The sequence below is a fragment of the Rhinatrema bivittatum genome, chromosome 17 (genome assembly GCF_901001135.1).
Source record: "Rhinatrema bivittatum chromosome 17, aRhiBiv1.1, whole genome shotgun sequence".
NCBI lineage: Eukaryota > Metazoa > Chordata > Amphibia > Gymnophiona > Rhinatrematidae > Rhinatrema > Rhinatrema bivittatum.
In genome coordinates this window covers 13652085-13675175 of record NC_042631.1, presented here as the reverse complement: position 1 = coordinate 13675175, position 23091 = coordinate 13652085, and the positions used below count along the sequence as shown (strand labels likewise).

Here is a 23091-nt window from a genome sequence, read left to right as displayed (position 1 = left end):
GAGGCCATGTTAGGGTTTTCAGAAGTTTTTGACCCTACAGAAGAGTGACTTCTCAGTCCTTTCATTCCAGGCAGCCCAGACTGGGTGCAGGCTTGGATGCAGTGCTCCCAGACACTCCCCCCCTCAATGAAGATGTGCTGACCTCTATCTCCTGCTCCAGGAGGTGGGATCGCCTAACATTTTTTTTTTTTTTTTTAAATCTGAAGTGGGTCAGGATTATGTCAGACCAGTGAGTTCTGGAGGTGATAAGGGATGGCTATGATCTGGAGTTTCTCAGCATTCTTCAGGACATCTTCAGGGTGTCTCCCTGCAAAGCAGGCAGGCAGTGGAGTCTACACTGTCAAGGTTCCTGAGTTTGTGGGCCATGATTCCAATGCACAAATCATAAGAAAATACAGGTAGTTATTCCATTTATTTTGTTGTGCCCAAGAAGGAGGGTTCTTTTCACCCCATCCTGGACTTAAAGGGAATCAATCTTCATTTGCAACTAACTCATTTCCACATGGAAACCTTATGCTCTGTGATAATGTCAGTACATTCAGGGGAGTTTCTTACCCCCTCTGATAAATCCAGAAATGTATCTACATATTCCCATTTGACTGGCGCATCAATGGTTTCTGCAATTCGACATTTTGGGACAACATTATCAGTTTCGAGCACTGCCTTTTAGATTGGCCACCACACCCTTCTCCATGATCATGGTGGTGGTAGCAGAAGCATTGAGAAAAAATGGCAATCTGGTCCACCCATACCTAGATGGCTAATTTGGACTAAAAACTTGGAAGTCTCTTCAGACTTCATGCAAGGTGGGCTTTTTGCTGCAGGAGATAGGTTGGATGATGAACTTGGTCAGGAACAATTTACAGCTATCTCAGATACTGGAGTATCTGTGTTCATTTTGACATGAAGCAAGGTATTTCTGCCAGAGATCTGCATTCAGAAGCTGATGGCTTAGGTGTGACTATTGATAGAAGCAATTCAGCCAACAGTATGGCCTTACCTGCAGATACTTGGTTTGGTGAAGGCAACAATAGAGGTGGTTCCATGGGCAAGGGCACATGTGTCCTCTTCACACTGCTTGCATGGCGGAGTCTGCAGGCACAGGGCTATTCAATACTGCTTCAGTTAGCAGTGAAGATCGGCATCCAACTGAAATGGTGGTCACAGGCAGATTATCTAAGGAAGGGAGTTTCCTTACAAGCTCTGGACTGGCTTATACTCATGACTGATGCAATCCTCCAGGGCTGGAGGGCTCACTGTCAGGAGTTAATGGTGCAGGGGCACTGGGATACAGAAGGGTCTCTGGAGCATCAATCATCTGGAAGCGTGTGCCGTTCTCTTTGCATGCTTGTAGTTTGACCACTTGCAGGGTCAAGCAGTCTGAATGTCAGATGACAGTGTCTTACATTGATCACCAAGGAAATACCAGGAGTCAACAAGTGTCGCAGGAAATGAACCTCTGACCATACTATGAGTCGGTTTATCTCCAGGAAAAGACAGTGAGCCTTTTTTTTTTTTTTTTTTTTTCCTCAGCCCATAGTCTGGATCCAGGAGAATGGGAATTGTCAAAGCATTCCATCTCATAGTGGGCCGCTGGGACCTACCTTATCTAGACTTGCTAGCGACGGTTACACAGTACAAAGGTTCCTAGTTTCTTCAGTTGCAAGCAAGATCCAAAGTCTGAGCATCAATGCTCTAGTGCAGGAGTAGCTGAGGGGCAAGCTTCTGTATGCCTTCCCTCTCATGGCCCTTGTTGGGTAGGTTGGTTCAGAGGAACACTAAGATGGTGCTTCTGGTGACTCCTCGCTGGCCCAGAAGGCTATGGTATGCAGATCTGTGCAGACTCTTGTCAGATTTTCTTCTCTGGTTTCCAGTCCAAAGATCTGTTATGACAGGGACCTATTCTTCACAAAAGATCCAACTCTATTTTGTCTTTTGCTATGGCCCTTGAAAGGGCTCAGTACTGAAGTGTAGATATTCTACTACAGTGATTGCTACCTTTTTTCGAGCTTGGAAGTTCTCCTCTTAGCCTATGTTCAGGTTTGGCAAGCGCTTGAGGCTTGGTGTGAGGAACAAGGAGGTTCATCCTCATTTAGTTAAGATCCCACTCATTTTGGACTTCTTGCAGAATGGGTTTAAGGGCTTGGCCCTTAATTCCTCGAAGAATACAGGTGGTGGCTCTTACCTGTTTCTGAGGTCATGTGAATGGTGGACCCTTGTCAGCCCATCCAGATTGGCCTGGTTCTTGAAGGGAGAGTAGGTGAAGCATCTTGGTCCTCCCTAGCAGTTGCCGGTACATTTGTGGAGATTTAATCTGGTTCTGGATTTTCTGCCGGGTCCCACCTTTCTACCACTGCATAGCCTCTCCTTGAGAATATTTACCTTACACACTTTTTCTTGTGGCAATTTGTTCTCGCATAGTTTCCAAACTACGGGCTCTTTCTTCCTGGGAACTGTTCCTACGGGTGACTCCAGGGCTGATCCAGCTGCGAACTGTTCTGTTTTTTCCCTTAAAAGCGGTTTCAAACTTTCACTTGAATCAATCGATTTCCTTGGATAGGGAGAGAGATGTGGATGCATATAGTCTCTTGCAGAGCTTGGATGTCAAGCGACATCTCTTGAGGTTTCTTTACATCTTAGGAGGACTTGACTGGCTGTTTGTACTTTAAGGTGGGGGTAAACAAGAGTGAGCTGGTGTCATGGGCTACAATGGCTTGCTGGATTAAGGCAGTTATCTCAGCCATGTATGTGAATGTTGAGCAGCCGTTACCTAAACAGCTTGTCTCATTCCACTAGGGCTCAGTGTCATGGGCAGAGCTTCAATTGTCTGCCTTCAAAATTTGCTGAGCAGCAATGTGGTCCTCCATCCACACTATTTTTTTTTCCAGGTGTTACTGTCTGATGTGCAGGCACGGGAGGTCTTCTCTATATGCAAGAGGTAGTACATCCCAGTTGCAGATCTCATGATGTCTCGCTTCAACAGGTTCTTAGGCTTTTCAGCAGATTGAAAAGTTCTGTGGGTGCAGTGGCAGTGGATATGCGTTTTTTTCATTTTTGTACCAATTCAAAGAAATCATAATAGATTTTCCTGCATAAAAGAAAAAAAAGGTCCATGGTTTTTGCACCTTGGGAAAATATCAGTGATGGAGCCTTTCAGACTGCATCTCAGGAAGATGTTATCCGACAAGATCCTGCTCATCTCCAAACCCAAATGCACAATTCTTATGGCTTCAAAGTTTGAGAGTTTCCCTAAAGACAAGGGGCTTTTAAGAGAAGTACTGAAAGATGGACTCAAGTCCAGGAAGACTTCCACAAATAAGTTTTATCATTTGGAGAGAGTTTGCTTGCGCTGGTAGAATTTTTTTGCTACTAAAGCTGCTTTTAAATTTGCTTTCATAAAGGCCTAAATTACCCAGCAATAAGCAATAAAGTAGCAATTAGTGGGTGCAGTTGACAATATGCAATCTTGTCAGCAAAGAGTTAACCTCCTATCTAGATGTGAAGTTGATGACAGCTAAGGTGTCTGATCCTCAGTTTTAGAAGACCATTATCAAATTGGAGTTTAATTCTGGCTTTCAAGATACAAAAAATCCCACTGTTTGAACCATTGACCTTTTTGTTTCCTTGACTATCAAAAATGGGTTTAAGGCAGTCTGAGGAGAGTCATAAGCTTAGGACTAGTCTTCCATATCTATTTCTCTTCAAATCTTTAGTGATTAAGGTGAATTAAGCTTTTCATTTGAATAAATATGTAATTTTTTAGTTCCAAGATTTTGTATTTAAAATTTTTTCTATACCATTATTAAGCTAGTTGCCGTCGCAACGGTTCACAATAAGGCACATAATTTCAAACTTAAATGTGTTAAATTATATTAACTAAACAGGTGCCATCAAATTCTGTAACATAGTTTCATATTAAATATTACTTAGTGGTAAGTCATGTCTACTTTAAGTATATCGGCTATAAGATAAATTAACACTTAAGTCTGGGCCTCTGTTGCAATCTAATAAAGGTAAAATAAAATATACACACACAATTCGAGTAAGAACATAAGAAAATGCCATACTGGGTCAGGCCAAGGGTCCATCAAGCCCAGCATCCTGTTTCCAACAGTGGCCAAACCTGGCAAGTACCCAAAAACTAAGTCTATTCCATGTAACCATTGCTAATGGCAGTGGCTATTCTCTAAGTGAACTTAATAGCAGGTAATGGACTTCTCCTCCAAGAACTTATCCACTGTTAGCCTGCTATTGGACACGCATTTTCCCTTACCCCTTATTCAGTAAGAGGAGGAAAACACGGGTCCAACCCGCGGCACCTAATAGCGCCCTCAACAAATGCATGTTGATGGCCCTATTAGGTATGTGTGCGGGATACAGAAAGTAAAATGTGCAGCCAAGCCGCACATTTTACTTTCAGAAATTAGCGCCGACCCAAAGGTCTGCACTAATTTCTTCCGGCGCTGGGAAAGTGCACAGAAAAGCAGTAAAAACTGCTTTTCTATGCACCCTCAGACTTAATATCATAGCAATATTAAGTCGGAGGTCCCGAAGAGTAAAAAAAAATAAAATAAAATTTGAATTCGGCCCGCAGCTATCAGGCCGAAAACCAGATGCTCAATTTTGCCAGAGTCCGGTTTCGGAGCCCTTGTCTGTCAGCGGGCTCGAGACCTGACGCTGGTAAAATTGAGCATCGGCTGTCAAACCCGCTGACAGCTGCCGCTCCTGTCAAAAAGGAGGCACTAGGGACGCGCTAGTGTCCCTAGCGCCTCCTTTTCCCAGTTTCTACCGCGCCACCTAATTTGAATACTGCATCGCGCGCACCGGTGAGGGACCGGTGCGCGTACCGGGAGAGCGGGCGTTCATCCGCTCTCCCGTGGACTTCACTGAATCGGCCTGTAAGTTTGTCCCGAATGGAGAAGTTTGAGGATCATTGCTGTTATGAAAACTTACCTTCTGGTAGTTGGAATTTTATATCTGCTGTTTGCACATGGCACATCAAGCCATTAGTTTTGCCTTAACATTTCTGTACTTTGTTTTCTTTACTAATTTATCTAAATGTTATGTTTGACTGTATTCTATTTTGGTTTTGTTTATAGATTTCGAGAGACTCTTAAAAGTCTATTTGTGAATAGAGAAACCATTAGGAGAGAATTCCTTACCTTGGAGCTACGGCTTAAAGAAAATGAACTGAAAAGGTTTCATCAGAAGCAATGGCATGAGAAGATTTATATGATGTGTTCAGAGGATAAAGTATTGAAGGTGCATCAAGTTGTATTCCTTTTTGTTTTGGGTTTTTTTTTATTGTTGCCATAGATGGTCTGAGCAATTCATGCCACTGTTAAACATTAAATGTCAAATGGCTTACGCTTCAATACCATATGATCCTAAATTCAATATCTAATTTTTTAAAGTAGAACTTATAAATGTCTTAATTAAAAAAAAGAATGTATGCAGTTGCTTTTTTCCATATGCCTGTTTTTTGTTAAGTTCTTACAGATCAGCTTTTTGAAGTACTGTGCTGTTTTGCAAGCAGTATGTCATATTTCACCATAATTCCTGTTTGCATTCTCAAAATGCTAAATGAGCACATGCTTGACATTGTTAGAATGCAAAGTGCCATGATTTTCATAAGTTCTTTAAAACGGTGTAGCAGACCATTGCTGACACATGCATGCCATTAAAATACAGCTTGTGCTGGTTTCGTTTACACAATATTAAACAGGAACCTAAATGGGATTGGACAATATTGAATTTTAAACTTAAATATTGCAGCCGGAGAGTCCTAGTTTTTTTTTTTATATAGCTCTGATTTTGTCATTGAGAATATTCTGAATGTAGTAATACTCCTGCCTTCAAAATTTGAGACTCAAACTTGTGAACTTTTTTCTTGTAATGTTAAATATTAATGCCAAAACAGTATGAGACTACAATTATTTAAATAAGAGCTTTAAATTGTGCCCCTCAAAGTCTGAAAGCTCTCATCAAATTTTAAACAAGACACTGAGCTTGCCTAAGATGTCTCTACCTTAGATTTCAGCAGCATTGCATATGGAATCAAACTGTCAATTTCAGTGTTTCTATATCTGTGTATATATCAAAAGGACCCCAACATGAATATGCTTGTGAATTAATAGATGGTCAGAAGGTGTGTTTTTATTTTGCCAACTTTTATGATGGAGAGAGCTGGAAAAGCAAACTAAATGGTTGCAAGCAACAATTCTGGTAAACCTTGTGTTTCAGGCTACATGCAAACGTGATCACAGACTGGCAATGCTTAATGCTCAACATGTGCACATTCTGAAGAGAAAGGAGGAAGAGATGAAACGCTTTGAGGAGAACACAAACTGGTTGCATCGTCTCGAGAATGAAATGCGCCTGTTGGGTCAGGATGGCAAAATTCCACAGGTGAGCAATTTTTAGTCTGAAATGCGTGATTACATTATCAAAATGTAAGACTGGAGCAATTCAAGTAGAATGCATTTTCTGCATTTCCCTTCAATCTCCAATAAAATCATACAACTGTCTTAAATATTAATTTGTTTCACATCTTCATACTGTTTCATGTACTGTTACATATCTAGAGTATATTAAAACTGGTCACGGTAGGAGTACAATAAAATCTTGCCAGATGTCATAACTTTATTATATATCTCCATAGTAACATTAGTGAAGGAATAACTACTATAAAACTAACAAATGTTAGCAGGATTATGAACTTACTGCTATCTTACATGCTCAAGGCACAGCTTGGGCACTTAAACTCAGATTTATATATTAAATAGTTAATTGCAGGTATTCTCTGCACTACATAAAAATAATAATGGCAGGTGAAAACTTGAGTAAAGCAAAAACATTTACACTAAATGCTCTTAATTGACTTGAAAACTTAAAGAGCTGTCATTATCAAAATACACACATTGCACTGGGCTCCCATCAATTTATTGAGGCAGGTTACCATTGATTAATGTTGGACATGTACAAAAACTAAACATGTTCCTTACATCATGAATCTTGGCAGCACTTTGAAAAAAATCTCATTACTATCCAAGGATTTTGTACTTATGTGGATTTTACCCACCAAGGTAAGTACAAAAAAAATTAGGTTTTGAGGGATCATAACAGCTGCAAAGCAAATAATGCTTTGGAAATCATAAAAATGGATCGTTAAATGGCTGATAATTGTTAAAACTGTTGCTTATTGTCCTACATAAATGTACAAATGGATTAGACTACTATAGCAAGTACTTATTCAATAAGCATCCTACAACAATTAATTCCTACTCAGAGTGTGAGAATGTATGTGTAATTAGTATATTTTTATATGTTCAGTAAGTGGCATCTGTTTCCTTAGTCAAGAGATGCCTCATGTTTGTTCCTAGGTTAAAGTGATAATTTACATAGGTATCTGTATGAATGGTACCAGGGTCAGCAAACCTGTGACACACAGGCTCTTGACAGCTGTGCAGCCCACAAATCTACCCCTCCCCCCCCCCCCCCCCCCCCCCCCCACAGGGCATTAAGGAATTCAAAAAATAGGATTACAGTGGGCTCTTGTAGAATTAGACCTGTGATGTGGAGACACTGTATCAAGTGCAACAAGTATAAAAAGCCTTCCCTGTATTAAAAACTGAAGAAGTTCTTGAGAGACTGAACTGTTTTCTGAAAAGAGAAGAAACCCAATGCATACAAAAATTCCAGTTAAGTAACCAAAGGAAAAAGCTCATGGAGGTGGATGACTGTCATCAGAAGCACTGATCTTTTCCTTTGCACAAGTGTAAAGGGAAAGGGTGAAGCTGATAACACTCAAGTCTCATAAACGGAGTCCAGGAAAAGCAGTAACCTGAATGAGAGAAGCTGGAAAGCTATGAGCACAAATGCTTGTAGTTTGGGCAATAAAATCCCAGATCTCAAGCCCTAATGGTGGAGGCAGACTTGGGACATTGTTGCTATCACGGAGACGTGGTTCATGGAATCTCATGATTGGGATACGGCAATACCGGGCTATAACTTGAAGGACAGAGAGGATAGGAAAGGGGGAGGAGTGGCTCTTTGTCAGAAACAATATCCAAGCATCTGAGCTGCAAGGAAGATGGGGCAATGAAGAAGCACTATGGGCCGACCTAAAAAGATGATGGGGCATCCATTTATATTGGAGTAGTTTACAGGCCTCCATATCAAAAGGAAGAGCATGATTAGAGATCTCTAAGACATCCAAAAGATGGGAAAGAAGGGAGAAGTGGGGATTGTTAGACTTTAATCTCCTGGATGTAGACTGGAGAATCCGTTCTGCAGAATCTAACAATAGTAGAGAAATAGTGGATGCCCTGCAAGGGGTTTTGTTCAAACAATTGGTAATGGAACCCACGAGAGGGAGCTATACTCTATTTAGTGCTCACTAATGGAGATAATGTCTCTGATGTCCAGGTGGGCACCTACTTCAGCACCAGTGATCATCAAACGGTATGGTTTCATATCACACACAAGATATGGAGAAGAAGCACGAAGACCCGAGTTTTGTAGTTCAAAAACACGGACTTTGATGAAATGGAAGTACCTGGAGGAAGAACTAGAAGGCTGGGAGAACGAGAGATATTGAACAGTGGACCAAATTTAAAAGGAGCAATTACCAAGGCAACTAGGTTTCATTTTTCTTTTCTTTACTTTTCTATCTGGTTCTTGAAGGAGGTGGCTGACAAAAGCTAAAAACAGCATTCAAGAAATATACAAGATCCCAAAGGGTGGAGCACAAAGAGTATCTGGTAGAACTGAGGGTGACGAAAGTAATAGACTGCAAAAAGTCAAGCGGAAGAAAGGATTGCCAAAGGTGACAAAACATTTTTCAGTTACATCAGAGAAAGGAGAAAAGTCCAAAGTGGTATAGTGAAATTGAAAGGTGAAAAGGATCAATGTGTGGAGAGACAAAGAAATGGCAGAAACATTAAACAAATACTTCAGTTCTGTGTTCACTAAAGAGGACCCTGGAGAAGGACAGTCAACAAACTGGAGGGGAGTGGAGTAGATGTAACTCCATTTACTGTAGAGAATGTATGGGAAGAGCTGGGGAAACAAAGTGGAAAAAGCCATGGGGCCTGATCAGGTTCATCCCAGGATATACTGAGGGAGCTCAGATGTGCTGGCGGCGCCGCTGTGTGATCTGTTCAATAGATCCCTAGAAATGGGAGTGGTGCTGAGTGATTGGAGAAGAATGGTGGTGATCCCACTTCACGAGTGGGAGCAGAGAGGAGGCTGGAAACTACAGACCGGTTAGCCTCACCTCGGTGGTGGAGAAAAGTAGTGGAGCCGCTGCTGAAAGAAGAGTTAATTATCTACAGTCAGGAGAATTATTGGACTAGAGGCGGCATGGATTCACCAGGGGCAGGTCCTGTCAGACAAATCTGAATTTTTTTGACTGGGTGACTAGGGAATTGGATCGAGGAAGAGCGCTTGATGTTGTCTACTTGAATTTCAGCAAAGCTTTTGATACAGTCCTGCACAGGAGGCTGGTGAATAAAATAAGCTGAGTGAGTGCCGAGGTGGTGGCCTGGATTGCAAACTGGTTGACTATGTGTGATGGTAAATGGAACTTACTCTGAAGAGAGCGGTGTTAAGCGGAGTGCTACAAGGATCGGTGTTGGGGACCAGTTCTGTTAAATATCTAAGTGAGCGACATAGCAGACGAGAGAGGGTAAGATTTGTCTTTTTTGCAGATGACACAAAGATCTGCAACAAGAGTGGACATGCTGGAAGGAGTGGAGAATGAGGCTGGATTTAAGGAAGCTGGAAGAGTAGTCAAAGATATGGCAGCTGAGATTCAATGCCAAGAAGTGCAGTGTCATGCATATGGGGTGTGGAAATACAAAAGAACTGTATTCGATGGGGGGTGAAGGGCTGATGTGCACTAAGCAGGAGAGACCTTGGGGTGATTCGCAGACTTCAGATCGTTAGACACTGTGACAAGGCAATAGCTAAGCCAGAAGAATGCTGGGCTGCATAGAGAGGAATAACTAGTAAGAAAAGGGAAGTGATTATCCCCTTGTACAGGGCCTTGGTGAGGCCTCATCTGGAGTACTGTACTTAGTTCTGGAGATCATATCTCCAGAGACAGGATGGAGGCAGTCCAGAGAATGGCGACCAAAAAGGTGGATGGTCTTCATCGAATGACTTATGAGGAGAGATTGAAGAATCTAAATATGTACACCCTGGAGGAAAGGAGGAGCAGAGGTGATAGACTTTCAGATACTTGAAAGGTTTTAATGATACAACAACAAATCTTTTCCATTGGAAAAAAATCAGCAGAACCAGGGGTCATGAATTGAAGCTCCAAGGAGGAAGACTCTGAACCAAATTCAGGAAGTATTTCTTCACTGAGAGGGTGGTGGATGCTTGGAATGCCCTTCCGGAGGAAGTGGTAAAGACCAAAACTGTGAAGGACTTCAAAGGGGCATGGGATAAACACTGTGGATCCATAAAGTCTAGAGGATGTGAATGAAGAGATGGTGGTTTGCAGAAATGACAGCTACAACCTGGAGATAATATCCTTATTCAATAAACTAGCGGTACCCTGCCACGCGTTGCAGTGGCAGTCAGGTTCTTTTCCCTCCCTCCCCCTTCCCCTTGCTCATTTACCTCAGTCACTCATCCTCCTTCTTGAAAATAGGTGTTCTTTATCAATGTGCAGCTTTGGGGGCTCAAATATGACTGAGATGCTTCAAAGCAACTATTTCTGAAAGACTGCCTGCCTGCCTGCCTCCCATTCTGAGCCAAACACTAGTTTTCCAAAACAGGCTTTGAGAAATGCCTTCATGAATGTGCAGTCTTCTTAAAGGCACCTATCACAATCTTCTATTTAGCAGTTTTCAGAGAAGAGACAAGATGCTTCTAGGAAGCATTCCATTGACTTAAAACATGCTGAATTGCATCTATCAAACACTCACTAATGGGTGCATCAAGTGACTGCCTTTGACATCACCATGGACACCGGATATGTCACCAGTCAGTCCTCCCTCACCAACACCTTCCAGACTGAATGGAGTAGACTTCCTTTGCATGAGGAGCTGTACCATTGACCATTTTGATCTCTATCCCAGCAAGGTTTCCTGTTAATAGCAGCTGCTATTCTTAGTCCAGTCTGTCTTTGAACTTTAAACTTTAGAGAAGTCATTCTGTGATCTCTAAAACCTGACTAATCTGAGGAGACTGAAGACCACTCCCCTGACTCTCCACAGCCCCCTCCTCAACCAGCAAGAAATTGTTCCATTTGAGAGGATATTTCTTTAAGTTCATATAGTGTATGGTAAAATTGTTCTCATTTTGATTTGAAGATCTCAGAGCACCTTTTGGATGGCTTCCTGATTTACACCCAAGATCTTGATGGTAGATGACTATCTTCACTTCCACCTCTTGCCTGTTCTTGACATCTCAATTGTTTGAGTAGGATTCCAAGAAAGTAACCTTTTTTTTTTTCATAAGAGGCAAGTCCATTGGCCTTCTCACCCCTGAAGCTAAAGGTTAAGAACTTGGCGATGCAATCAGAGAAGCTTGAAACATTGCCACTCAGTTAAAATCTCCTACTTGAAGGTGATTGCAATTAGCATGCCCCACTGCAGGGAAAAGACAGGGACTTTACACCAGTTACATGCTGATTCCCAAGAAAACCAGGAGATTTGGATCCAAGGAACTCAAACTTTTCTGAAAACGGAAAAGGTCTGGGTGATTTCCCTAGCCACTTTTCTTCATCTGCTAAATCAAGGTGATTGGCTGTCTTGGACTTCAGGGATCCCTATAACTATTCAGAGATACACAGGTATAAGGAAGAAACTGGTTTGTGGTAGGACAGTATTTTCAGGATGATACCCTGAGAATGTCTTGGTAATCCTGCTAGCATACTTGCACAAGCTGGAAGTGCACGTGATTTCCTACCTGATTTGATGAGCTACTCTTTAAATTGAGCTCAAGTTCAGCAGAGTGCCAGAAACCACTAAGCATATTAGCATGAGACAGTCACATTACCTATGTATGAGACTTGCATGCCTGTCAGAGAACAACTGTTACAAGTAAGTAATTCTGCTCTACATAGGCAATGTATTCAATAAATTCAGCATTATTTGTAATAAATGATGCAGAATAATTCACAGACCTGATTAAAAGGTATTGAAATGTTTCCATTAGAAAAGTGTTTTTAGGAAATTTAAACTGATCCTCTTTACCAGAAGATTGCTGCATGCCAGGTAGTAGACATTTTACATTTTCCCTTTTTTTTTTTTTTTTTTTTTTATTATAAGGAAGTTAAATGAAATCTTCACTGGCATTGGTCATTAAGTAATGTTTTGTTTTATATTCCTGGAATTTTTTTTACATCTTTTGCTTTGCTCTAATGTTAGTTTGACTTTTACAAAGTAGCCATGATCTTTCTTCCATAAATGGCTTCTGTAACATTTTTTTTTAGTAATAATTAACAGATCCTAAAGCTCATAGTTCTCTGTTTTTTGTTTTTTTTTTAAGTTTCATTTCTTTCTGTGCTTTTCTTCATTTTTACTAAATATATATATTCCAGATTTTTTTTTCATCCAGTAAGCAAATGACAAAGTTTTTCACAAATACTTAACTGTGGAAATTAGTTGGAAGGCAAGTCTTGGGCATTCTGGCTGAACTACTCTCAGGAGGTGCAATGGACTAACTACTAGTATTGTATAAGGAATCAGAATTCGGCGTTACTGAGAGCCAGAAGGTGGTACTGGATGTTCTACCAGGCAGGGCGAGACAGCTGTTATACTCTGGCAAGGTTCAAGGCTTCTATTCATTTTTTTCTACTTTGAAAACAAACACAGGCAGTCTTTGTTTTTTTTTTGGTGGTTTTTTTTTGCTCTCCTGAGGGTGAAAAACTGATCCATATTGATAGGGACTAAGTAATCAAGTTTTCCCCACAGATATAATGGGAGAAAACATTTGATAGACAAATTGTCTATCTTTGTGGTTGTTGGTATGATTGGAAATAGTATGTTAATTCATTTTACAACTATTCTGTAGGATCTTTGCACAGATCTGCACAGCTGTCACTTACAACTAGATGTGAAGGACCTTAAAACACAGATTGAGCATATGATACGACTTGTTTTTCTTCAAGAGCAGGAGAGTAAACAAAATGAGAAGTAAGTGCTTATTCATGTGACAGCCTGCTTTTTTCTTTTTTTTTTTTTATAAATGAGAAATCATGAACCTCTTTTCTGCCAAGATTTATGCAAACCCTTATGACCAAAAACAAAAGTTTAAAGCATTTTTATATACATCCCTAAACAAACTTATTTTAGGCTAAAAAAAAAAGTTATTTCTCGGAGAACAAGTAGAATTTTCTGTCCTCAGGTGGGGGACATCCTCCAGAGCCTGGGTTGGTACAGTGGTCATACAACTTCTAGAGTTTTCATTATGCTCAACCTAGCAGTCCTACTTCACAGCCATCGCAAAGGGCCCCTTTCAGTTTCACTTTTTCTGTGGAGCCCTAACAATCCTGATTTTTCCTCAGGTGACTTTTTTCTTTAACTTGCTTTAAGACTTTTTTTTTTTTGCTTGGCTTCCTTCAGTTCAGTGTCTGTCTTATTTAGACCTTATGTTTTCCAATGAGTATAGTGTGTTCTTTTTGAGTGACTACATATTTGCATCAACACTGGTACATCAAATATCAATCAGGTTTTCTTTGTTCAAAATTGAGTCATTTGACTTTGCCGCAGCAATTTTTCACCCAGTGTCCCTGATGCAAATGTATTGGGTCTGTCTGAATTAGTGCTGCATAAAACAAACCCATGTCTACCCCTGAGGTTCCTCTTGTACTGAGCAAAGTAAAATCAACTTGACTCACAGTGGTCTAAATGTTAGCACCTATTAGGTGACCAATCGAACATTTGGTGAAATTTGCTTAACAATAATAGGAAGAGCCAAGGATCTCAAAGGTTCAAAAGGCAGCATTGCTATGAATGCTTGGCTGCCAGAAGCCATTTATCTTTGTAGTAACCTTTGACACCTTCTTAAAACCCAGAGAGTCAGCAGGATCATGATGGCACACTTTCACAGTCTGTGTTCATACTCAAAATCAAGATAAAGCAAACTTTTGCCCTCTGCTCCATGTTTTTGTTAATCTTACAAGCAAGTTACGCAGTGCTATGCTTGCTTTTGGTTGTAGCTTATGTTCTACTGCTATGAACAGTTTTTGTAAGAATTTAGATGGTTACCTCTATTTAGAAAGAGGGTGAAAGAAGGCATAGCTTTGTTTCCCATTCCTGACACATCACAATATGGGGCTTTAGTCCACCATCTCTTCCTGTGATTTGTCACTTTCCTGCTTACAAGTACTTGCAAATTTGGAAGGGCTATGAACATTGTTAGAATGAAATGTATTGACCAATAAACCTTGGGGCTGCTGATAGAAGGCTTGGTCATGTGATCGGGTTTGCTTGACTGGAAGAGCAGCAGCATTTAATTTTTCCAAGGTGCATGCATATATAAACTTTAATTGCCTGTTTGCTAAATGAAGCTGTTAATTTGTTGCATGCTTCATAAAATCACATTCATTCCTTTCCAGATTGTTACATCACTTGCTACCTGCCCTGAGGCAGCAGTATTTTACTTTAAGAGAAGCAGGGCTAGCAACTTCTAACACCGAGGCTGATTTTCAAATACTGGAGCACTTGATTCAGAGAGAGAAGGTTGTGGTATGGGCAGACCAGGCCACTGAAAAAGAACCAAAACAGAACGACCAACCTGATCTTTCTGTCCTGATGGTTTTCCCACATATTAAATACAGCCAAAGTACTCCATGTGGTAAGTGGAACCTGATTTTCTTTTCTTTAACAGACATAATGGTTAATAACATTTTTCATTTTAAGGTGGTTTTCTCCGTACTTTCAAAATCATCTCATTTAATTACCTCTGGGAGGTGGCTGCAGCTGCAATGCTCAGTAGATCATGCTGAAAGCTCTAGAGTTTTTGAAATCTAAGTTCTGTGCCGGGTTCCCTCAGGTGACATCACCCAAGTGTGAGAACTGCCATCCTGCTTGTCCTCGGTGATAATTTCAGCACAAGATAGTGGATTATGAACAAGATGGCTCACAGCCAGTATAGGTTTAAAAAAAATGGTAAAATAGTTTAATCTCATGTGGCAAAATGCAAATGTCTGCTGAACCACTTATTCAAGGTAGCAACCATTTTAGCCAATGATTTTTTTGTTTGCAGATTATAATTTAGCTGTAGCTCTGATCATTTGTGACATTGTCTTAAGTCAGAGTAGATTTGGACACAGCTCTACATTAATTTCACTTAATTTGTACAGTAAATGAGACAGAGTTTGACTGTCCCTAAAATGAACTACATCTCACCAAATGTTAAAATTCACTGGGAGCCTGTGTTCCAGCCCTTTCCCAGAGTGTAGGGCTGGAACCTAAGCATAGACCCAGGGCGTGGCTTCACCGACCCATCCAAGCACGGATGAACAGCAGCTGCCCAGGCAGATGTTTTTGGCAGGATCCCTCCCTCTCTGGTTCAGCACAGACTCTGTTCAGTGTAGGGCTGCCTTGCAAAGCGTGAGAACAAAGCTTGGAGGGAAGAGGAGCCTGGAGTCGTCACAGCCAGTCAGAATGAATAATATTGGGGGGGGGGGGGAGAGAAAAGGGGGCATTCTTGAGTGGAGGGAGTTTTGGAAAGGAGACAATGAACAGAAGGAGAATGTTGGAGAGGGGTAAAGGAAGCAGGATCACCCAAAGAATCATTTGGGGGGTTATATAGGCAGATTGGGAGGGAATGGACCAATGGGAGGTTTCTGTCCACCAAAATTCCAATATTCTCCCGGAAAAATGACGAATAATGTTCTGCTGATTATTCTCCTGTTTTTATTCTTGTCAAAATAAACCTTGATAAAGTCTTAAGGAAAATTAAAAACAAACAAACCCCAAAATGAAGGTCCCTAAGTAGTCCCCAGTGATAGAGGATGTTCTGTTTTCTCTGGGTAGTGATAACATTTCTTGTGCTATACCTGAGCAGGAGAACCGAAGTACCAACTTGGTAACGCTTGCAGTTTTCTCTTTGGCAGTGTGTGTTGTATGCATTCAGCTGTTTTTGTACTTGTTTGATTTGTTGTGATTTTTGATTGACTGTTTATGTAACCCACTGAGAATTGGTGTTCAAGCAGGATAGATATCTTTGTAAATAAATGTTTCTCCCTTGGAGAAGTGAGGGGGAGTCTGTCTTGTAAAAGGAAAGTTCCTAAATTCTGATGCTATATCCATGGAAATTGGAAGGGGATTCACTTGAATGCAAACAGTGGTAGGCAAGGCCATTCCTCAAGTGCTGCAAGCCAGTTGGGTTTTCAGGGTATCACATTCAGTGCTTGCAGTGGAGGCAGTGCATGCAAATGCCTCTCATACATATTCAGTGAGGATAAAGTGAAAACCAAACATTGCACGCAATAGTGAAGTTACTTGTCACAACCTATTTAAGTATAAATAGCAGTCAAAAAAAATAAACCATGTTCAGAATTATTAGGAAGGAAATGGTGAATAAAACGGAAAACATCATAATGCCTCTATCGCTCCATGGTGAGATCGCACCTTGAGTACTGTGTACAATTCTGGTCGCCGCATCTCAAAAAAGATATAGTTGGGATGGAGAAGGTACAGAGAAGGGCAACCAAAATGATAAAGGGGAATGGAACAGCTCCCCTATGAGGAAAGACTAAAGAGGTTAGGGCTGTTCAGCTTGGAGAAGAGACGGCTGAGGGGAGATATGATAGAGGTGTTTAAAATCATGAGAGGTCTACAGTGGGTAAATGTGAATCAGTTATTTACACTTTTGGATAATAGGACTAGGGGCATTCCATGACATTTGTAAGTAGCACATCTAAGACTAATCGTAGAAAATTGTTTTCACTCAATGCACAATTAAGCCCTGGAACTTGTTGCCAGAGAATGTGGTTAGTGCAGTGAGTGTAGCTGGGTTTAAAAAAGGTTTGGATAAGTTATTGGAGGAGAAGTCATTACCTGCTATTAATCAAGCTGACTTAGGGAATGGCCTCTATTACTGGCATCAGCATGGGATGATCTTAGTTTTTGGGTACTTGCCAGGTTCTTGTGGCTTGGTTTGGCCTCTGGAAACAGGATGCTGGGCTTGATGGACCCTTGGTCTGACCCAGTATGGCAATTTCTTATGTTCTTTAAATTGCCACCAAGCTAGATAGCCATGTAATAGTGTCATCTTTAGGGTGGTACGGGAACCAGATTTATTTATTTATTTTTTGCAAAGCACCTTTCTGCCCAGATTTGTTTCTCCTAGGCATTGTAGATTCAGTAGAGCCTTTTAATAGTACAGTGATCTAAGTGAAGTCTTGCCAACAAAGCATTTTTGTACAGTTATTTATTGCAGACAAATTCTTAAAACAAAAATTTCCTGACAGATTAAATTCTGATTGCTGTGAAGTAGTGTCACAGTAGATTAAATTGAGTTTTTAAGGCAATTTTTCAATTCAGTATTAAATGTTCAAATTTTAGTTCAAGGTACAACACAGCTTCAATCCCCTTGTGTAGTGATAGATATCTGTGCTCCTATTTCAGTTCTTCAATTAGAAATAAATGGAAGCACAGTTCATGATCATATTCTGTTCTGTACAGAATAAATGGGGAATTGGTGCATACTTTATACTTTCATCATGAAAGAATAGTTATAGAATGTTCCAAAAGTAACAAAATGAAAAAACAGGCTTAATTACATAAGCCTTCACACCCCTTGACTAATACTTGGAAGATCCTTTTGCAGGAATAATGTTCCTGAATTATTTAGGATAAGTGTCACCAAATCGGCATAGCAGGATGGTGAGACCCACTCTTCATGGCAGAAGAGCTCAAGCTTGTTCAAGTTGACCATGGCCATCAGGCTTGAGTCTTGCCTCAGGTTTTCATTTTGATTCAGGCCTGGGCTTTGAATGGGCCACTCAAGATCATTCACTTTGCTTTTTGCTGAGCCACTCCATTGTCGCTTTTGCTCAGGATCAGTGTCCTAAGCACAAAGGGGACTCTTTCCCAGTCGCAGGTCTATGGCAAACTGGGCCAGGTTTTCCTCCAGGATCTGTTTGTACTTTTTTTTTATTTTTTTTTTTTTAATTTATTTTTTTTTTTATATACCGACATTCATCTCAATTGAGATCACACCGGTTTTACATTCAGGTACTGTAGGTATTTCTCTATCCCCAGAGGGCTTACAATCTAAGTTTTTTGTACCTGAGGCAATGTAGGGTAAAGTGACTTGCCCAAGGTCACAAGGAGTGACAGCGGGACTTGAACCTTGGTCTCCTGGTTCATAGTCCAGTGCTCTAACCACTAGGCTATTCCTCCTCCCTTGCACCATCCATCTTCCCTCTGTCTTCACAAGCTCCCTTGTCCTTGCTGCATCCACACAGTGTAATGCTACCACCACCATGCTTTACTGTTGATGTGTTAACAGGGTGATATGCTGTGTCTTATGTCACATACATCACTTAGCACTGAGATAAAAAAAAGTTCAACTTTCAGACCACAAACCTTCATCCACAAGCATGCAGTGTCCTTAAAGTGTTACTTTGCCAAACCCTTTGGCTTTTCATGAGCAGTGCCTTCCTTCTTGCCACAGTCTGTGGAATAAAATTGAAAGTGTTGAACAGTCAGCCTTTTCCCCACTCTCAGCCTGAGACATCTCTAGTTCTTTTAAAATAGTCTTAGGCCTCGCAGTGACCATAACCCATATCTTCTGACTTTGGAGGGAAGGCCTGAACATGGCAGTGTCTTGGTGATGCCGAACCTTTTCACGTTATACTGATGGTTCTAACAGTGCTACTGGGGAGTATGTGGGGTATGCAGTTTTATCTCATGTATAATCATTGTGGCAATCTTGAAATCCTGACTAGCCAGATGTTCCTCCAAGAGTCAGGAAACACTGCTCTAGCTTGTAACAAAGAACCTCGCCTTTTAAGATGCTCTTTCACTGCTTCAGTGTTTGAGAGACTAGTGATTAAGCAATAGCACGAGTTGAAGTCTTAAAAATGGTATTGTTGCTCACAAATTTGGAAATGCTGCTAATTCAACCATGTGTCCTATATGTGCTGTACGCTGTTCCATTCTATATAATGGCTTGTTGTAGAATTAGGTGTACAACATACTGGGAACTGCAACTGGAACAAAATGAGAATGCAGGTGTTAGATTAGCACTAGGTAACTTTATTTATCTTGCTGAATTTTCATACCTTGAGGTACAGTTTGTAGTTTTGGATAATGTAATGGAGACCAGAATGCACAAGAAACTAAAGTTCAAGCTGCAAACTGGTCCTTTTTCAAGAGAATAAAATGATAGATTGTATTCAGCACATATAAGTGATCAGGGAGACACAAATATATTTTTAAAAAACCTCTAATACTTTTTTTTTCAAAGAGCAAATTCCTGTACATAACAAGTTGCCAAAGAATGTTAGGCTGGACAGATCATGCTCACAATAGTCTAAGATACTTTAAACAAATTATAAAGGAAGATTATACAGATACTCTTATACCTTTCCTTCAGAAAGGAAATAGTTTTCCACAAAAATCACTGACCCCTGTTCCACAGTGGTCATTATTCTTTATTTAAAAATCCATATCTTACGTATTATTGCATGGATTTGACTAGTCAACAAAAAAAGCACTACAATTCTTGGTACTTTTTTTTTCACTTATGAACAGGGGAGTATAATTTTGAAAACTCAATGTTTTTAAATGTGTATTTCCTTTGCTAATGTTAGAAGTTAATTGGTCATTAGTTAGTATGTTCCAGTTGCATTAAAGTGTTGGTAACATCCATTGATTCAAGAATTAGAAAAAGCCATCCTATTAGAGCAGCCAGCATATTAAAATCCTATTTAAACTTTTATTATGCTATCCATACCAAGCTGTTCATGAGGAATAGGTAGGGGGCTTTTTTTTACTCATCAAAATCAACTTTGCGTACATGTTTACTAAGGTATTAATGTTTATACCTGTTTGCTGACTGTGTGCCCAGGCTGCTCTCCAGATACAATCTTCATGTATTATCCATTAAGGAAGCTTCCAGTGTCATTCTTTAGCCTTCCAAAACTAATTACTGTCTGTGTAGGTGTAAAAGTTACTGAGTAAAATGGTAATTGTTTTTCTACACCATGCCTATGCACACAGGGGAAACTGCTTACTTTCACACATCGTAAAACGGGCACTAATCATTACAGGCAAAATGCTTTCCATTTGCTTAGTTTAATGTCTGGAAGTCTGGTGAAATAGACAGGGAAGTGTTAAAATGATACATTAAGGACCTTTATGGGGTTTTAATACCTTAGTAATATGATAACTAAAGAGTACAGAGTATGTAAAACTCTTTAAAACATCTTAAAGCCACTGACTGATAGCATAGCATAGGGCTTAAAGCTCAAAACTCAGAGCTTGGAGATATCCATTACTTTCTCTCACCAACAGCACACTGTGGGACTTTTAAGCACATTTCTTCAACCTGCCTGTGCTGAGGCTTACATTGCAAGCTTGTGAACAGGAAGAAGTCAGCCATGTGAACTTTATTGTTCATTGTGTAATCTGGCATGAGAGAAATATATTAAATAGTGATCCTCAGTAAATCTCAAACAATAAAAACTGTTACTTATCCTAAACATATTGCCTATAGAAATCAAGTTCACCTTTTAGTTATGAGACCAAAGGTTGAAGAGGGCCTTCAAATTTGTTACTGTAAACTTGGGGATTTGGGTAACATTTTGGATTAAATTATTCTTTTGATATCTCATGGACTCTTCTTCAAATATCAAATACTCCTTTCTAGGTTGACGACACAGACTATATATTCAACACAATGTCAACGTTCAAGTTCCTTTAAGTTTAAATTAATTCTGAAATTAGACAGTCCCAGTTTTCATTATTTCACATATGAAGGTCCATTAAACTCACACCTGGTATAACACCCCATGGTATTCGGGCATTGCTGCTCCATTTTTAAACTGCTGAAAGGGGTAATCTTTAATCATTGGTCACACTCAGTCCTGTATTCAAAATTAATTTTTATACTTTTGATTTTAGCAAAAAAAAAAAAATTCAAGGTGTGGAAATCAACACTACTCAGGTTCAGGATGCTTCCCTTCTCTTCAAAGCCAGGACATTGCCAAATGTATTCCAGTTTTAGAAATTAACATTCCCGGCATAAGGATATTCTTTGTTCGTTTTCCCCAGTATGTGATAATCGTGCATAGATTTAAAACTCAGCAAGATAATGGATTGCCAGGTACTATAAACTTTCATCTTGTATGACATTCAGTAAAATAGCAATACTGCCTGCTTATTTAATCTTGATCAGGTTTGAGCAAGCTGTCAGTAATCCTATACTCTAAAGTAATCCAGTTGATTCTTTAGCATCTGTTTCTTGGAGTTAGTTAAATACTTCAAGTATAATCTTTGAGGAATCGCTATAATTATGGTATCCAGGGATTTTATCTGAATTTTTCCTTTTCTGTAAAGTAATTCCTGTCTGTGCATTATAGCATATGTCTTAAAAAGCAGGTATGAGGATTATCAGAATTTCCAGGTGGAAACTTTTGAAGGAAGCTTCTGACCTTAGCAAATTGAGGGAAAAGAATTTGCCTACAGTTAAAAAAAAAAAAAAACCAAAAAAAAACCAAATTCTAGATACTGGGTAAATCTGACTTATTTTCATTTTATACTAATTCCAAGAAACATGTAGAAGTTTTATTTAGGAAATGTACCTGCAACCTTTGACCTCATTCCCCCAAAAAACCCATGACATCAGCATGAGTTGACTTTAGAGTTATGCATCCTTGATTACTAACTGGAGAAAATGTGCTTTAATAGCTAGTATTTATAGCTTTTTTATACTGACATTCATTTGCACATCACATCGGTTTACAATGAAACAACTGGAGGAATGAAAGGAAATTACATCTTAAAACCTTTTAAACTTCCTAGTATTTCAGGGCAGATGAATTACAGTTAAGTTATAGAAGTAGTTTGGAGCTTCGTGGTAGTCAGTGAATAGGAACAGGTAACAGTAATTATAACAAATATAGAGTAATAATGGTAAGGAAAAGCAAAAAACTTTATACAAGGGCTTTTGTGGAGGTACTAGAGCTTGTGGTATTGGGGAGCTATCCCATATTTGCATATTTAGGTTTACATTGGTAGCATTCACAGCTGGTGAACCTATTGAATGTCATTGCAGTTTTTTGACAAACTAGCAGAACTGAGCTTTGTAATAAAGATAATTTTAATTTTATATTCTTTGTAAATGCATCCTTCCCACGTATGTGGGCATCAACGTTCCAGTGTTGCCATGCCAACCTCACAATTTATTTGCTTCCTATGTGTTGACAGGCCCAAAGCCTAATGATAACAGGTAGACTTGAGTGCATTTTTATCTTAACATTGGAAACATTTAGTATCCTTTATGATAGATTGTTCTAGATTTCATACATGATTGAGGGGAAGTAAAAAAATTTTTGCTTTCATGTAGAACTAGTATATACTGTACTCTGGGTAGATTTACAGAGAAAAATATTTGAAAGGCTGAAGGAATAGTATATTAAGACCCTGTTTGCTTTTTTTTTCACCAATTCGAGACCAAGCTTGGGTCAGTGTCGGTAATTTCCATCTGCCTTTAACTTCTATAGACTTAAGGAAATACTCAAATGTTTAGTTGCCTTTTGTTGATTTGTAGAGCCAATGGGAGTAATGGGCCAGTGAATGTCGAAGCAGGGATAGAATGACAGAGGTTTGACAGTACTGACAGCAGTGGTGTTTTTCCAGTGTTGGTCATCTAAACTGATTTTTGTAATTGGTGTTTGAGGTTTTCCATTAAAACCAGATAAGTTCTATTCGTAGTTCATTAGTAATCTGTCTTAACATGTAGCCCCCCCCCCCCCCCCCCCATATGAATAAACTGTTTGCTATGGAAGTAATAAGGAAAGATGTGTACAAACTTTTAGGAAACAGTTGAAGGCCTTTCTCTTCTCTGAAGCATTTAGAATGATGTAGGACTGATTACCCCTGATGGTAGTTGGAG

The 23091-nt window shown here is 39.8% G+C and overlaps 1 protein-coding gene across 2 annotated transcripts in view; it reads left to right on the top strand.

Annotated features, from left to right (window-relative positions):
* KIF18A (kinesin family member 18A) overlaps positions 1-23091 on the top strand; it is an 87337-nt gene that overhangs the window by 38020 nt on the left and 26226 nt on the right. For both annotated transcript variants that reach the window (XM_029582350.1, XM_029582351.1), the window contains exons 10-13: positions 5100-5262; positions 6244-6408; positions 13030-13151; positions 14576-14814. In XM_029582350.1, coding sequence (XP_029438210.1) covers positions 5100-5262; positions 6244-6408; positions 13030-13151; positions 14576-14814 — 689 coding nt within the window. The remainder of the gene's footprint in view (positions 1-5099; positions 5263-6243; positions 6409-13029; positions 13152-14575; positions 14815-23091) is intronic.